The sequence below is a fragment of the Salmo salar genome, chromosome ssa22 (genome assembly GCF_905237065.1).
Source record: "Salmo salar chromosome ssa22, Ssal_v3.1, whole genome shotgun sequence".
Taxonomy (NCBI): Eukaryota; Metazoa; Chordata; class Actinopteri; order Salmoniformes; family Salmonidae; genus Salmo; species Salmo salar.
In genome coordinates this window covers 36,487,498-36,505,205 of record NC_059463.1, presented here as the reverse complement: position 1 = coordinate 36,505,205, position 17,708 = coordinate 36,487,498, and the positions used below count along the sequence as shown (strand labels likewise).

Below are 17,708 nucleotides of genomic sequence, written 5' to 3'. Positions count from 1 at the left end.
GTCCATTTGAAAGACCCATTTGCGACCAGACTTTAACCTCCTGACTGATGTCTTTTGCTTCAATATATCCACATAATTTTCCTCCTCATGATGCCATCTATTTTGTGAAGTGCACCAGTCCCTCCTGCAGCAAAGCACCCCCACAACATGATGCTGCCACCCCCGTGCTTCACGATTGGGATGATGTTCTTTGGCTTGCAAGCCTCCCCCTTTTTCCTCCAAACATAATGATGGTCATTATGGCCAAACAGTTCTATTTTTGTTTCATCAGACCAGAGGACATTTCTCCAAAAAGTATGGTCTTTGTCCCCATGTGCAGTTGCAAACCGTAGTTTTGGAGCAGTGACTTCTTCCTTGCTGAGCGGCCTTTCAGGTTATGTCGATATAGGACTTGTTTTACTGTGGATATAGATACTTTTGTACCTGTTTCCTCCAGCATCTTCACAAGGTCCTTTGCTGTTGTTCTGGGATTGATTTGCACTTTTCGCACCAAATACGTTCATCTCTAGGAGACAGAACTCGTCTCTTTCCTGAGCGTTATGACGGCTGCGTGGTCCAATGGTGTTTATACTTGCGTACTATTATTTGTACAGATGAATGTGGTACCTTCAGGCATTTGGAAATTGCTCCCATGGATGAACCAGACTTGTGGAGGTAAAAAAAAACGTCAAACTCAGTGCAAAGAGGCACTGAGTTTGAAGGTAGGCCTTGACATACATCCACGGGTAGACCTCCAATTGACTCAAATTATGTCAATTAGACTATCAGAAGCTTCTATAGCCATGACATCATTTTCTGGAATTCTCCAAGGTGTTTATAAAAGCACAGCCTTCCCTGTGGCTCAGTTGGTAGAGCATGGTGTTTGCAACGCCAGCATGGTGTGCGCAACGCCAGGGTTGTGGGTTTGATTCCCACGGGGGGCCAGTACAAAAAAAAAATAATAATGCATGAAATGAAATGTATGCATTCACTACTGTAAGTCGCTCTGGATAAGAGTGTCTGCTAAATGACTAAAATGTAATGTTAGTGTTCTGACCCACTGGAATTGTGATACAGTGAATTATAAGTGAAATAATCTGTGTGTAAACAATTGTTGGAAAAATTACTTGTGTCATGCACAAGGTAGATGTCCTAACTGACTTGCCAAAACTATAGTTTGCTAACAAGAAATTTGTGGAGTGGTTGAAAAATGTGTTTTAATGACTTCAACTGTATATACAGGGTTTAAATACTATTTTAAATACTTCATATACTTTGAGCGTTCGCTTTAGCCTGCCTGGAGTGCCAGCTTGGACTGGGTTTACAATTTTCTATTGGTTCCATTGAAACAGGCAAGCTCAATCAAGCATAGCTAAAGTATTTGATATTTTTAAAATAGTATTTGAACCCAGTTCTGGTTCTACCTAGTCTCACTAACCCAATGACTCAGCCCAGCCGACATCACTACTTTAGGCTCTCTGCAATCACTCAGGGCACTAAATGCAGTGTGTTGTTCAGATCTTGGTTGATATTAACGAAATAATTAGATATTTAGAAAAAAAATATGGGAGTGTATGCCTCGTTACCCCTGGCTCTTTAGTCCGGGTTTAGAAAGCATGGCCCACTTGACTTTGATTTCAGTGAGTTTGGGGGTGCTCACAGAAAAGTATTCAATCCCACACATTTGCATGGTAAACTAGTATTATGAATGGATATCCAGGTTTAATTTAATCAATGAAGTTTAGAGTGATTACAGTCTTAAAACCTAACTTTTTCATTGACAATTTTTTTGTTATTACTGTGAAAATGACTACTGTATACTTACTTTCTACAAAGGCTTTCTTTCCATTTGTTGCTATATATGGTGAATTACATGCTATTCCTGTCACACAAGTGCAAACACCACAGAGCCAAGATGACTACTGTTCAACCCACCCAAACTACTTAAAATTGTTGTGTTGTTATGGCTACAGGCCTCTTGGAGTGGGCCGGTCCGATCCATGGCTTTTAACATGAAACCAGGAGCAAACACGGCCTATGGGCAACGGCCATGGAATTCACAGTAGGACAGACAGACCCCGAAAGGGGAGTTTGGTGGGGTGGTGCTTGAGTTGAGACACACTGGCCCACGATCAGAACAACTGGCACCTCTCCTCCGCAGATGGACACACAGGTGGGGGAGGGAGGGGAGGGAGGGTAGGGGCCCTTGCCAGATTTGTGTTCTCCGTGCTGCTCTGTGTGCGTGTTTTCTGTTGCCTTGTTGCTGATCACATCTGGACTGTGGTCCGCTCACCGTCTTCCTTTCTGAGGCAATAATATGAATCTACACTGCACTCCAGTGGACAACACAGGTGGTGCCACATACTCAATGATTAATAAGTGTTGTGGTCTTTATCTTCTGTTTTGATTCAGAAGACTACATATGAACTAAGTTTTGAGTGAATGTTTAATATCTGATTGTTTAAAATGCAGCAAATACAACAGGTGTTACACCTTGTGTTACTACTTGTGGGAGAGTTGGCTATATGCATCATTTATAATGTATTTATAGTGGTGTGTGTATCATGGTCCAGCTACTTTTTATGCTCCTGGAGCATGGAGGCACAGGGTTATTATAAATCATAGAATAGATACGTGTATCCACACTTTTCAATTCATAACAAGTGTTTCTTTCCACCAATGTTATTGCCTTCACATTAAATATGGATATTCACACATCTTTGTTACATAGGCCTCGAGGTCCTCTTTTAAAGCAACATTTGATCTTCCCCCGTCAACCCTCATTCAAAAAGTAAAATTGCTCGTCTATCTTTTGTCCTATTAAAAAAAATGAACAAAACAATCATTGCAGAACAGCTAACTTACAATAGTATTGATTTCCTTTAACATACAGAAAGCAAATCGATGTGTGTCTCCTCAGCGCAGGCCGTGAGACTAGTTACATTTCAGAGGAGTCATTGACAAACAAAGTGGAGTCGCTCCAAGGCGCGTTCAGCGGTGTGGACTGTGGTGAATTTACCATGAAACCAGACCATTGCTATCATAAGTGGCCAATATGTTTGTAAGTCTAAAGAGCAAAGGTAGCATCACCTTCACTTCCCCAATTTGGGTAATAAAAGAATAGTTATCAATTATATATAATTTGACATTTACCGACGCTTTTGTATATCATGTCAGCCTGTTTATCTAAGATTTTCTCTTATTGCGGTTACCCTATCCATCCATCTTTACCATCCCCTCACTCCGTGGCACTCCCCTCTAATCCCAAACTACGAGATAATGTATTGATTCGAGGCAGCCTCCATGTAACCTGTAGAATTGCTTCATTGCTTTGCCATTATCAGCCCATGATGGGCTGGGTCACTGAAAGCTACAAAAGGTGTCTCCCTAAGGGGATCTTATTCAACGGGGAACGGTGGAGAAATCTGCTTCTTCTAACGGCCAATTCTTCTAAGGTTGCAGAAGGTTTGATCATTCTGTTGGCGAAGCAGCAGACACACGCTTCAGATACTGGACATGTATTACTGTACCATTAAAATACAAAGGCAGATAATTGACAATCATTAGATTTTTATATTATTTGCCACAACGTAAACAGAAGGGAAAAACAACAGAGTTCTAAAATTCAACCAAATTAAAGATGATCATTGTACATTTTAGTCATATGAATAAACACAATCCAGGCTATGCATTGAAGACAAAGGCAACATGAGTTCCATTGTATTGTTCCTAGAAATACAGGTTAAATTGGAGTAGTTACTAATCACAAAAACTTGAGTTAGTGTGACATGTCAACGCAACTGTGGCAATACTGTACCAGTCATATGAATAGATCATCACCATGGCAACTACACTGAACAAAAATATAAATGCAACATGTCATTTAAAAAAAAAAAAAAAAAATTTGGGTTGGTCCCATGTTTCATCAGCTGAAAAAGAATAATCCCAGAATTGATCCATACGCACAAAAAGCGTATGTTTTGTCACACAACACAATGTCACAGATGTCTCAAGTTGAGGGAGTGTGCAATTGGCATGCTGACTGCAGAAATGTCCACCAGAGCTGTTGGCAAAGAATTTAATGTTAATTTCTCTACAATAAACTGCCTCCAACGTCGTTTTAGAGAATTTGGCAGTACGTCCAACCGGCCTCACAACCCGCAGACCACGTGTATCCACGCCAACCCAGGACCTCCACATCCAGCTTCTTCACCTACGGGATCGTCTGAGGGGGGTGGTGAAGTGTATTTCTGTCTGAAATACAGCCATTTTGTGGGGGGAAAAAATCATTCTGATTGGCTGGGCCTAAATTAATTTCAGTTGACTGATTTTCTTATATGAACTATTTCAGTAAAATCTTTGAAATTGTTACATGTTGCGTTTATATTTTTGTTCAGTATATATTAAAACCTGCTCAATGTCCCTGATAACATATGAATTAGCCTTAACATTTTTTTTAAAAGAACACAACCATGTCTAAGCATTTTCAACAAAGCTGGTGGTGGTCCTTCAAATTCAGCATTAGGATATATAACTTCACAACATTTCAGCAAGATACTGAACGACAAAATGTAAAAAAGACATCAAAATAAAACCGAAGGTCCAAAGATGTACTTATGTCATTGAAACAAACTCACGTTTCTGTAGCTTTACTGATTTGCATCGTCTTTTGCCAAATTGGCAACAAGGGATGCAAAATAGTAGCTGGGGGTACCTGTCTTTCTGCTTAGCGAACTTAAATTGTCAGCAATTTGATGATCTTAAATAGCAGTTCAGTAGGCCTACCTCCACTAGCAATATGTAACCACATTTAATTACACAGTAGCTTTTTGTAGTCGTGTGTAGAAAGAAACAATTTCAAAGTATATAAGCGTGTTGTATCTGGCTTAGAAAAACCCCAATGAAATTGATTGACATCATACACTGAGAATATAAAAAAGGGCATTTCCAAAGCTATCCTCCTAAAGGAAAAGGATTCGAGTGACACAAATCGGTAAGAAGCAACAAAAAAAAAAGCTAAAGTGGAGAAGTTTTCCCAATCCATCCTTTGAGGCCATGAGCCATACATTCATTGCTATATCAGTGTGTACCTTTTCTCTGACTAACAATACATTGATACTTTACTCTTTTGAACCTCACGTTGTTATAAAACTAGCTTTACTATAGTCCTCACTGTTCACACAGTCTTATGGAGAAGAACAATGTGATGCAAGCAAATACAACTGCAAATCAGACTGCTTGACTTTATGGTGGGAGACCCTCATAATAACTCTCCCACATACAATGTAATCTGTCAATCTAATACACATCTACCTGTTCCAGGTCACATAATGCTGAACGTGTATTGATAAGCCTTCGCATATTGTGGTTTTGGTCCAAATTACTATATTATGCTGTTCACTAGAAAAATATATAATAAAAAGGTACTTCATATAAAAATGAATCAAAGCAGTTTCATCTGCAATGACAGTATTTCACTCATGTTTTTGGCTTGCATACAAAATCTCCTGTCATGGGTAAAGAGTGCTCTGAAATTCAAAGGGAAGTCTGTCAGCATCTTGATGTTTTTGTTTTGTATGTACCAAAAGTGGAAAACACTTAGGCTAGTTCCAGCCAGTCTTTCAGGAGAGCATAGATCTACTCTTGTAAGGTAATAGTGCTAGACATAGACGATGACGTCTAGACTAAAGGTCGATATGAGAACTGCTATAAATAAGCAGGGATGTTATGGAGAAGCTTCTGCCGGTAAAAACAATGACCCCTAGGTGACCTAAGAGTTCACATTACCACAACATGGTGAATCACACGTACACAGGTTCAATCTTTAAGGTCTCCAAGGACTGGCTAACAAAACAGTAAAAACATTTAGCAATATAACAATTACAAAGAGTAGTGACATTCAAATATCTGTCAGAAGTATAATTCATGCAGTCATAAGTCATGCTGAAAATGTGGCAGTATATTATTTGTTAAACGGCATTTAGGACAATCTGGATGGATATTTGACATATGTCACACACAGTGGTTCCAGTTCAAAGTTCAGTTCACTCAGACCTCATAGCATCTTACATATTGGATTATTCCATTATTGCCTGCTTAAACAAAAATTCAATAGCACCCATTTCAAGTCCTCTCAATGAAGCCTGTAATGTAAAGACTATTTAGCCAAAGGTTGAGGGTATAATATTAAAAAGTGACACCAAATTAAATGGATAGTTTGTCACTTAAAACATTGCAAGACTGAGAAGAGTAATTAAGCTTTAAGCACTCAAAAAGACATGTCTAACCACCTACTTCCATGTCAAGAAGTGTGTCCCAGTATGTCTGAGCGGCTTGTATGAGTGGAGGCTTGGAGATGCTAAACATGTTTATGTTAATTAATGGTCAGTTACCGTGAGACCAGCAGTCTTTTGCATGACATTAACCGGCTGACAAAATGTTATGACCGCCACAGTCCTAGTCCCAGATGGCACCCTATTCCCTATATAGTGCACTATTTTTGCCTTCTACATAGGGAATAGGGTGGCACTTGGGAAGCAAGACAAGGTTAACACAACAGGGGAAATATGACATCCAACTTCCTGAGAAATCTTCAAGTGAAGAATCTCACGTGCAGCTTCTTTTGATTTCAGAGTGGCGAGAACCTTAACAGAACAACCACTGACTGAACAATTACACACTATTGTTAAGTGCATTGACACAATAACAAAAATATCAGCAAAACAAAAAAAATCATTAACATTTAAGTATACAAGGCATTTTCACATGTCAATATACATCTTCCCTTCTTAGTGTGTTGACTCATAAATAAGACATGAAAGCATTCAAATATCAGCCCTTAAAAATGTCTAAAAGACAGCCGATGACTATTCTGTTAATAGTCATGCTGACTAAATGTTTGGGTCATATGTCTCTCATGATACATAATTGTAATGCATAAACATATCTACATTCCAGAGGATGCTGGTGGGAGGGTCTATAGGAGGACGGGCTCAATGTAATGGGTGGAATGGCATAAATGGAACGGTAAACACAGATATGGAAACCACGCTTGACTCCGTTCCATTAATTCCATTCCAGCAATTACAATGACCCTGTCCTCCTATAGCTCCTCCCACCTGCATCCTCTGCTACATTCCTGGTTCATTGCAAAGGCACATGTTTGAGCAAGCAGGAAAGGTTTCTCCTTGATCATTCTTCAATAATAGTGATTCTAAATTTACAAGAACACAAATGTGCTGTGAGCCCTGACTTCAGAGAAAATACTATAAACAAATGCATGCAGGGCCACAAGCTAAGCTGTCCAGCCTTGTAACCCTCTTCACTAAACCCAGACAAAGTAAGCAATTTCATCAAGATCTACCGGGTAGTCTGTAAGGTGCAGAGGCTCCTTAATATCAAAACGTTCTCCCTTGTAGCTCCGCCAGTGTCCAGCCGGGAGATAGATGTCCCTCTCCTGCTTTCCAGGCTCCAGTACTGGCGCCACCATGAGGTCGTCCCCTATCAGGAACTGGGAGTCAATCTTATAAGCAGTCTCGTCGCCAGTGGCGATCCACCACAGAGGTCGTATGATGGGGTCTCCTGTGTCCAGCACCTCCCCAGCAAGTTCCAGAACCCGTGGGGCCACTATGCTCTCATGGATAGCAGTGTACTTCCGGGCGATCTCCACCACCTCGTTATCATACTCCCAGGGAGGGATGGAGAACTGCATGGAGGGCATAAAAGCCGACAGCTCCAGCCAACGGATGTAGAGCTCACGGTCCGGTAAAGTGCGCTCACCATCAGTGCGGTTCAGATAGGCGTTGCCACCGATCATGTCCGGTAGGATGAACTGGTAGCCGAGAATGCTGATGGTAAGCACGGTGGGAATAAGGGACTTGAGGCCTAGCTCATAGCCCCAAACAGAGTCTCGGTCAATGGGCCTGAAGAAGCAGGAGATGTTCTGGGACTGGTAGCCTGAACGCAGCTCGGCCCGCTCATTGTAAGGAATAGCCATCTCGGTGTAGCGACGGGTGAATGTGCTAGGATCGCGAAGGGGTGTTTTTGTGCTGAATTGCCAGGGCAAGTAGTTTGTCTCGCCCGCATCCAGCTTGAAGGAGGACACTCCGTACTTGGATCGTAAAGACCGCAGGTGGGAGGCGAACCAATCACGGGCCTCTGGGTTGGTAAAGTCTAGAATGCCCCCGATGCCGTTCCACCAGCTTACCAAAGCCGGAAGACGACCTGTAGGTTCTCGGACAAAAAGCCCTCTTTCTACACAGGTGTGAAAATTCTCAGAGTCATAGTTGACAAAAGGGTGTGTCCAGAGAGAGACCAGAAAACCGTCTGTTTTGAGCTTCTGGAACATGGCTGTAGCGTTGGGAAACTTGGCCAAGTCAAAATCAAATTCCCCATAGCGGTTTGTGTAGCGATCGTCTAGCTCCAGGTGGCTACAGTTGAAGCCATGCTTGCGGATGTTGGCAGCAAACTTCAACAGTTTCTCTTGGTCTATGTCAGTCTTGTGTAGCGCCCACGTGGACCAGATGGGATGGCGGAACATGGCTTTGGAAGGCACCTTGTTGGGCTTGTTGAAGTATCTGCGTACCATGTACTTGTGAATGGATGTGACATCCAAGCCCACACAGACTCTGTAGCTGAGTTCAGCAGAAGGTGCCTCACCAGGGTTTGGCTTGTAGGGGGTGTCATGGTACCTCGCCTGGAAGTACATGGTCTTCTCTGTGTCGTTCCAGCCAAGATGAAAGGGCACAGAGTCATTGATCTTAATGGCCGTGGCATTGGATGAGAGCCAGTAGCGTTCCAAGATGCCCCCAAAGCCATTTCGGTTTGAGTAGATATCACTGGTGACAAAGGGTTTGGGTGCCTGCTGCCCGGAGATGGATATAGGCCAATGCTGTATGGCAGTCTCGGCTCCACCATACCAGTGCGAGACGTTGTAGGTCATGGCGTGCTCCACGGGCAGGTTGGGAACCAATTCTTCCCAACGCACACGGTAGCATTGGACCGTATTGTCAAATACAGTCTGGATGAAAAACTTGAGTTTCCTATCACTGGTGCGCCCACAGCTCAGTATCTCCCCCTCCTTAGAACACGAGTCTAAGTCCAGGGTGCCAGACCTGTCATTCAACATTTAGAGAAGAATGATCAGTTACATATCACATTTCTTTGCATTGAAGTCTCAGGCTATATTCATGTTAGAGTAGTTGATTTATGATTACATTTGGCACTTTAAAATATAAATACCTGAATAAGCTTATATTGTTTCTGAGATCAAATCCTGACTAGTTTGATTATTTTTACAAGGGGAACTGTACCAGATTACGAGGCAAGCATGCTTTCCACTCCCCAGTAGATTAATTTGAATTGGATACAGGTATATAATAGAAAGAAATTCTCAAATCACAAATAAACACACTTTCCATAATGATTAATAGTAACTGTTGGTTAATGAATACTGATTGAAGCGGTCCTATTCTGAAGCAAATCACAAACCTGAAAGACATCCTGAAGACAATAGCCCCTGCCTGGTTGCGAATGATGTAGCCATCCTTGTTGAGGTCCAGAAGTTCTGTCTTGAGCAGTTCAGCCTTGCGCAGAGAACCAATGTAATAGCACCATGCGGTCACCGCAGCAATCACCAGCACCAAGCCTAAGACACTTGCTACAACTAGGGGACGAGCGTCCCTTTTCAGTTTCTGTTTGATGGGTGTAGCGTTGGTAACTGTGCCCCCTGCACCTCCTGGTACCACTTGGTACATTCTGGTTATTGTTTAACAGTCCCCCAGTGAAATGGGTTGTAAGAAATCCCTTAAATTGGTGAAAGTGTCTTTAAAAGTAAAGCAGGAGTCCCCTGATTGACACACCAGTCACAACACAGTTCTTCCTATATGCAGAGACTTCTATGAGGCATGGCCTTGCAGACTGCCAAGGGAATGTGTCTTGGTTATTTCTTCAGTAGGCGTTGCTCTCTTCCCCCACTATTTTAATCGGTTTACCTGCCTGAACGAAAAGAAAGATAACCGTCTTTTAGATCAAAAGTGTCAAGTCAAAGTTTCACCCTAGTAGTTCTTCAGATCTAAAATCACAGAGAGAGGGAGGGAGAGAGTTTACTTGCTGCTGACCCCCTTTATAAATAAACCACTCACCAATTGTTTGAAATCAAAAAGAAAATGAAGAGAAGATATTCATTTTCTCTACTATCACTTTCAGAGTCTGCCCTGCAGCAATACCAAAATGTTTTTTTGGTTCAAACACAGACCTTATTTGTATGCAATCAGGTAGATTTTGGAGTCGATGCAGGGCGAATTCAGGCCTACGCTGAGTCTTTTGTTCTAAAACCCCACGAAAGCCAATAAGAGGCACACATACAAAACATCCTGTCGCACTAAGTTAATATAATGCCAGTCACGGAACCTTTGACCACATTAGTGCAACTTAAGGGAAATGGGTAACCAAAGCAACAACTCCACTCAGCCATGGGGGTAGGTGGGAATAATCATCAAACCAGAGTTTGCCAATGCGCTGACTCATATGTAAACAGACAGAAGCTTCAAACACACACAAAACCTCAAGGGTCTTCCCTGGTAGGCCAAAACTAAGCAGACAGGGTGGTTCTGGGTCATTACATGGCTGATGTTAGTTACCAGGACAAATCCAGAGAGAAGTTCAATTCAAGATGCAACAGGCCCAGTGATATCTGTTCTCTGCCTCTCTCTGAAACCTCTTGCGTGCTGACTGGTATGCCTTCATAGCCTGCTTGTGCTGCTGGGGGTCGATAATTGTAGTTAATTAGCAATGTAATGGTCTAATTCTGTGTTCAACCAGCCTTGCTATGGATTTTAACCTCAACGTGAAAGCCAACCAATCTTGAAGGGTAAGCAATGGATTTTACATTAACAGGCTGTGGCTGCCAGACCCAACATAGCACAAGTATTAGCATACAATTGCATGTGATAGCCAAGGTGATACCAAAAAATGCACGAATCATGTTTTTTGGTCAATGGTCTGTGAAGGTTAGGCCTACTAGTTGTCATTTCAGCTGATTTGCTATCAGCTAGGCTTGTGCAAATGTCTGTGTGAAATAAACACTGCTGACAGGAATCAGGAATGTTTCACAAGATATAACAGCAAGGAAGTTAGTGTGTTTATTTTAGTAACCCCACCCTAAATATAAAATGTCCACTTGAGTGAAGAAAATATATTAAACTGGGTGGTTCGAACCCTGAATGCTGATTGGCTGAACGCTGTGGTATATCAGATCGTATACCAGGGATAGGACAAAACATTCATGTGTACTTCTCTAATTACGTTGGTAACCAGTTTATAATTGCAATATGTCACCTCAGGGGTTTGTGATATATGGCCAATATACCACGACTAAGGACCGTATCCAGGTACTCCGCGTTGCGTCGTAATTTAGAACAGCCCTTAACCGCGGTATGTTGGCCATATGCAACACCCCCTCGTGCCATTTTTGCTTCATTATACCATACAAACTTTAACCCAACTAGTCTACTTTGTAATACCCATGAGAGATTGCTTTATCGCTCCAGCCTGGCATAACCGTTAAGCAACTTGAAGAGTTGATGTGTTCTGAGAAAGCGTTTTGACAGCCTTGCTATTTTGACACAATACGCAGGGCAATCATTGACAGTGCTAAGTAGCTCTTTTACAACGGGTGAGTATAATTTGTGGAACGTTCCAACAGGAATCTTCGTAAATAACGAGGTTGCCCACAAACAACGCATAAAGTTGTTCAGCGGCATAATAAGATACCGGGTAGGGTGTGGGCTATTTCACGTTTTTCACGCACAACGTTTATTCCGAAGATTCCTCACTCTGGTAGCCTATGGATAAACATTAAGAATAAGTTACGTGGCGAGTTGATGCCTATTCGGCAGCTAGTTAGCTAGGTGAATTGATAATGCTACTTTGTATGCGTTTGTTGGCAACCTTGTACTTTACGAAGTTTTTGGAACAGATTCCTGTTGGAACGTTCCACAAATTACACCCACCCACTTACAACTAAAACAAAATCTGTATATTAACACGATGGGTGTTTTAATAGGAGAATTCATTACAATAATACTCACCGTTCAAGGTTGCGAAATATCCTCTTCCACACACAAAGCTTGGGAGGTGTATGGTTGCATCGAGTCTAGTCGAATTGCTTGCGCTCACAAAAACAAGACTCCATAGGGTGCCTGGGAAATGTAGTTTCAGATGTTTCAGTTCGTACAAAAAAAAGACGTCATTAAATCGTTTAGTTTTGGTCTCTCATTAGCTAGGTTTCCATCCAATTGGCAACAGATTTTCATGCAAATATTCTAAAATCGGCATAAAAACAATATGCGCAAAAAAACAAACCAAAATGAATTATACTTCTTCTGTTAATAAAATATATATATATGATTTAACCTTTATTTAACTAGGCAAGTCAGTTAAGAACAAATTGTTATTTACAATGACGGGCTACCAAAAGGCCTCCTGTGGGGAAGGGGGCTGGGATTAAAAATAACAATGAATTCAATAAAAATATAGGACAGTGTTGGCATGTGGACTAATATGTTGTTGAGTTGTGTTCTTACACTGGTACAGTCATGCCCTATGAGAGATGTATGACTGCGCATGTGCGAAAATAAATAAAGTGCATTTTCCCCCGTTCTGGTTAAAACACCAATGATGAACATGTGTGTTTATTCCTCCGTTAAGTAAACCGGTATTCCTGTCCTGAAGATGTCAGCACCAACAGACAGGACACACATCACGACAAGAGAGACAACACAACACTACATAAAGGCAGACCTAAAACAACAACATAGCATGGCAGCAACATGTAGCAACATGGCAGCAGCACAAAACAGGGTACAAACATTATTGGGCACAGACAACAGCACAAAGGGCAAGAAGGTAGAGACAACAATACATCACGCAAAGCAGCCCCAACTGTCAGTAAGAGTGTCCATGATTGAGTCTTTGGCCTGGGAGGGCGATACTTCTTCTGTCGCCAGTACCCCTTGCAGGTCTTCCACTGAGAAATATTTCAGGCCCAAACACTTTTCTGACGATTCTCGTTTGACAAACATTCACTAATGGTTGGGGCGTATTCACTACCATATCAACACTAGCGCCACTTGCGTTCTCAATTCTTTCGACTGCCAGTAAGAGATTCTATAACCTACCCTTACTTTTGCCACCTTGACCTCCTTCACCTTTACAGGGCACTCCAATAACTCTAGATTATGATCCCCACCAGTTGCAACACTGACATTCTTCACTCTGATTTTCAATATACTCCTTTCACCTGCAAACATTTGAAACATGGCCAAATCCTTTACAGTTATTGCATTGTGGTGGCTTGTGGACAAATTCTCTTACTGCATACTTTACATAACCTAACTTTATATGTGTGGGGATGTGCTCTTTATCAAATAACTAAAGAACCAATAGACTTTCTTCCTTTTCTCCATTCACCATGCGTTTCAGATGACGACCCACCACATCTTGGATTCTCTTGAATAATTCAATATCTACTTCCATCGACACCCCGGCTATGACTCTTACGAGGTGCTCTACTCCTTCAGTTCAAAGTATAATACTTCAGAATTTGACATTCTTGTGATTCCCAATGCATTCTTCTTCAGTGACACAATTAACCAGCAAAAGCCCACTCCTGGTCTAAAATGTAAAAATTAAAAAAATGGTCACTCCGATTGATTCCACTTTTCCCAAAACATGCTTCACCTTCTTCGATACCTCAAACGGGTTTCCCAGATACACATCCTTATTTAAAAAATGCAGCCCAGCAAGAAACAAATTCTTATCCAACCTACACTCCTCATCCATTCCAATTTTTGACATGTGTTTCCATCAAATTGACTTGTTGGGGATAAAAGGCTAAGCCTTTTGCGGTTAAATTCCCATGTACCGAATAAAAAATACAAGTTAAATGGGTTTCCATCACATTCAACTCTACTGATGGCTTTCTCACAAAATGCGTTATTGCGTGATATTGCGAGTGTGCCATCTCTGGTATTGGCAAATGGCTTTAGCCAACAGCTCACAGATACAGTGTGGGTATAGCGTATGTGATGAGATTATTATGGACAAAAGAGCAAGATTATTTTTATTTGTCAAACAGCAGCCAAGCATCGGTGATCATGTCACCAGAATAAGAACCTCAATATTTATTGGAAAGGAGCATCAAGCTCATCACCTTGCACTTACACCTCCTGTGAAGTTCATCATAACTTTCATCTGTAGCCTAATAAAATGTATGGTTTCCTGATGAGTCATAGTGGGAAGACCACACAACATGTCATCGTGTGACTCCCAAGTTTACTTCAATGTGATGATTATTATATAAATATTTGCAAATAAAAGCGTTTCCACTGACATTTCTCACATAATAAATTGTACTGACACAAAAAGATCAAACCATGTGCCCTGCATTAAAGATTACAACTGGCTAAAGAAAATTGTGATACAAAGTATACCAGTTTCATTTAAGGAGCAAAAAATTGACAGCTGCCATACAGGTTGCAAAATAGTTGGGAGGAGATTTTCTATGTACCGATTCCATGGCACATGGTTTGTGAACTGATATACAAAACGACGCCGGATTCAAAACTTTGAGTTTTTCAATTGAAATGATTATACAAAATGCTTGCAACCAATATAATGTTATGTATATGGGGGATACAACCATTCCAGCTCTGCAGATTTTGCTGCGAAGAGACCAAATCATTAGATCACTTGTTTTGGTACTGCCCATATGTAGCTTGTTTTTGGTTGCAGGTTAACTAATGGCTGCAATATTTATTTTAAGCCAACTCTGCAAATAGCACTGCTGGGTGATTTAAAAAGTCCTAGTCAATTGATCAATAATAGAATAATACTGTTAGCAAAGGTGTTTATCTTTCATTTACAATCTGTAGAAACTATGAGAATAGAAAGGTTCAGAACTTTTGTGAAACAGCACTGTACGGCAGCTAGAAACTGGATGGTCTTCAGAGATAGTGGGAGGGGTTTAGGGTAGCTGAGGGCTGAGACTAAAAACAAACAAAAGATAGTTCATTTTACATTAGTTGTCTGTGAAAGTTATGTCGTATGAAAAAGCTGGAAGTGGAAGCCTAAGTACTGTTGTCCATTAGGTTACTCCAATTAGGCGAGGGGTGGTAGAGTTAGGGGAAAATAATAAAGAAGAAAAATATAAAATATATATATATATATATATATATATATATATATATATATATATATTTAAAATAATATGTGGTACCAGTCCAAAGTTTGGACACACCTACTCATTCCAGGTTTTTCTTTATTTTTACTATTTTCTGCATCGTAAAATAATAGTGAAGACAAACTATGAAATAACACATATGGAACAATGTAGTAACCAAATAAGTTATTCAAAGTAGCCACCCTTTGCCCCGATGACAGCTTTGCACACTCTTGGCATTCTCTCAACCAGTTTCATGAGGTAGTCACCTGGACTGCATTTCAATTAACAGGTGTGCCTTGTTAAAAGTTAATTTGTGGAATTTCTTTCCTTCTTAATACGTTTGAGCCAATAATTTGTGCTGTGACAAGGTAGGGTTGGTATACAGAAGATAGCCATATTTGGTAAAAGACCAAGTCCTGAAGAGACATTTTAAAGTCTTTTCAGATGTTCAGGGCCTGAGTTTTTCATGTCAGACACGAAGACAGTTGGAATTTCCCAACAAACTAATGCATATAAATTGGATATGCCCTATTGAATGAATGCTGAATATACTGTATGTAGTATAAATTGATAACGGTGATACACCAAGATTTTGTATCTGTCAAAAACTGAGACAATGCTTTTTCTATAGGTCTCATACATTGACAAAGGCCATTTGTAATTTTTACATTCAGAGGTCAGACTCTTACCTGAGTCCCTGTGATGAGTGTGGATGGAGGTCACCATGATAACGCTGGATATCAGTCAGGGAGCCATCTGGCCTCTGTTGTAAGAACTTGGAGGAATCCATGTTACTGTAATCAACATCAAGTCATATTAATCTTAATTATTAGTCTCCTCCATTAGAATGAATCACAGAGACAAACTCAGCCAACCTTTCTTAGGAATCCCAATAATCAACAGTGTATATGCAACACTTCACTGCTTTATTTTCAGGTCTGACAATAGACTTTGCAGTGCTTCATTATAATAATACATGCACTGGTTAACTGATTTGGACAGTCCTGTTAAAGAACCAAAACTAAAATACATAAGAAATGAATAGCTCATACTCTTCCCCTGTATGTTTTTCAGGAGTGGTTGAAGTTCTCTGATTGAGAGGTCAGTCATTGGTTTGTGTAGCCAGCCTGCAGAGGGCAGCATGTGTGTTGTTTTGGATGAGCTGAGTGGAGGTATGTGAGGTTGATCAGTATCCACAGCACTCAAGAGAGCATGCACGTTTGCTATCTGGTGGGAGAAGAGCCACATAAGACACTGCACAACAGTAGGCCCTATGTAGGCCTACAAAATAAATACAAACACACACGCACAGACACACATTTTAAATACTTTATTTCAATCCACAAATCGCATTACAGTTCAAGAAGGATTCAAATATTTCAATGGTCATATGGCCATTTATGGGTAAACAAAAGCAATGTCATACTGGTTTGGACCAGATAGCATCAGATAGATGGCCTACATGTAGAGCAACAGAGGGGCGCTGTTTCACTCGCTCAGATGCCTTCTCCTGTGAGATACATTCAGCCTCTTGTGAATTGAAGGACAATTATGAAACACAGAGAGACTAAAAATACATGTTTTATTAAAAAAATTGTATTGGTCCATTTTTTGGGGAAGCCTGGCTTCCCTTGGCATCCATGAATACACGCCACTGAGTTTTGCATACTAAGTCATGCATAGTTCGTTTAGTCTTGGTATGTTGCATTGAAAGGGATTAATATTGCATTGACTCAATCACAATTCCCACAGTAAAGCGAAATATTGATAGTGTTAACTAATGGGGAAAACTCTAGAAATGTTTCTTCCGCGCCACAGTCCAGCAGTTTAGAGGGAACATTGCTGCACACACCCACAGAGAAACAGAACTACACAGAACAAGGGGGAGATTCTATCAGCATATCGATTGTGCTACCAGGGGTAGCAAAACCCTAGACCACTGTTATTCTAACTTCCGCATCGCATATAAGGCCACGACTCCATTTTGTTGCTCCCAGCCTATAGACAGAAACTAAAACAGGAAACTCCCGCCCTCAGGTCTGTTCAACGCTGGTCCGACCAATCGGATTCCACTCTTCAAGATTGCTTCGATCACGTGGACTGGTATATGTTCCGCATTGTGGCTAACAACAACACTGACGAATACGCTGATTCGGTGTGCGAGTTCATTAACCTCCCTGGGCGAGGTGGGACGCTTGCGTCAACAGCCAGTGGAATCACGTGGCGCGAAATACAAATACCTCAAAAATGCTATAACTTCAATTTCTCAAACATATGACTATTTTACACCATTTTAAAGACAAGACTCTCGTTAATCTAACCACATTGTCCAATTTCAAAAAGGCTTTACAGCGAAAGCAAAACATTAGATTATGTCAGGAGAGTACCCTGCCAAAAATAATCACACAGCCATTTTCAAAGCAAGCATATATGTCACAAAAACCAAAACCACAGCTAAATGCAGCACTAACCTTTGATGATCTTCATCAGATGACACTCCTAGTAC

The 17,708-nt window shown here is 41.0% G+C and overlaps 2 protein-coding genes across 3 annotated transcripts in view; one reads left to right on the top strand and one right to left on the bottom strand.

Moving 5' to 3' along the window:
• Window positions 1–3,532: 3,532 nt before the first annotated feature.
• Window positions 3,533–12,186, bottom strand: myorg (myogenesis regulating glycosidase). 2 transcript variants are annotated; one of them, XM_014167917.2, is made up of 3 exons: window positions 12,069–12,186; window positions 9,469–9,975; window positions 3,533–9,092 (listed from the first exon to the last, which is right to left on the bottom strand). In XM_014167917.2, exons 2-3 carry the CDS (start codon window positions 9,732–9,734, stop codon window positions 7,304–7,306), a joined length of 2,055 nt encoding a protein of 684 aa, XP_014023392.1. In that variant the 5' UTR covers window positions 9,735–9,975; window positions 12,069–12,186; the 3' UTR covers window positions 3,533–7,303. The 2 variants fall into 2 exon arrangements, with proteins under 2 accessions (XP_014023392.1, XP_045561026.1); XM_045705070.1 differs by lacking the exon at window positions 12,069–12,186 and adding an exon at window positions 10,122–10,373.
• Window positions 10,523–17,708, top strand: part of LOC106583569 (cysteinyl leukotriene receptor 2) — a 22,102-nt gene continuing 14,916 nt past the window's right edge. Inside the window, exon 1 of the mRNA XM_014167920.2 lies at window positions 10,523–10,849. The gene's annotated coding sequence lies outside the window, so the exon portion shown is untranslated. The remainder of the gene's footprint in view (window positions 10,850–17,708) is intronic.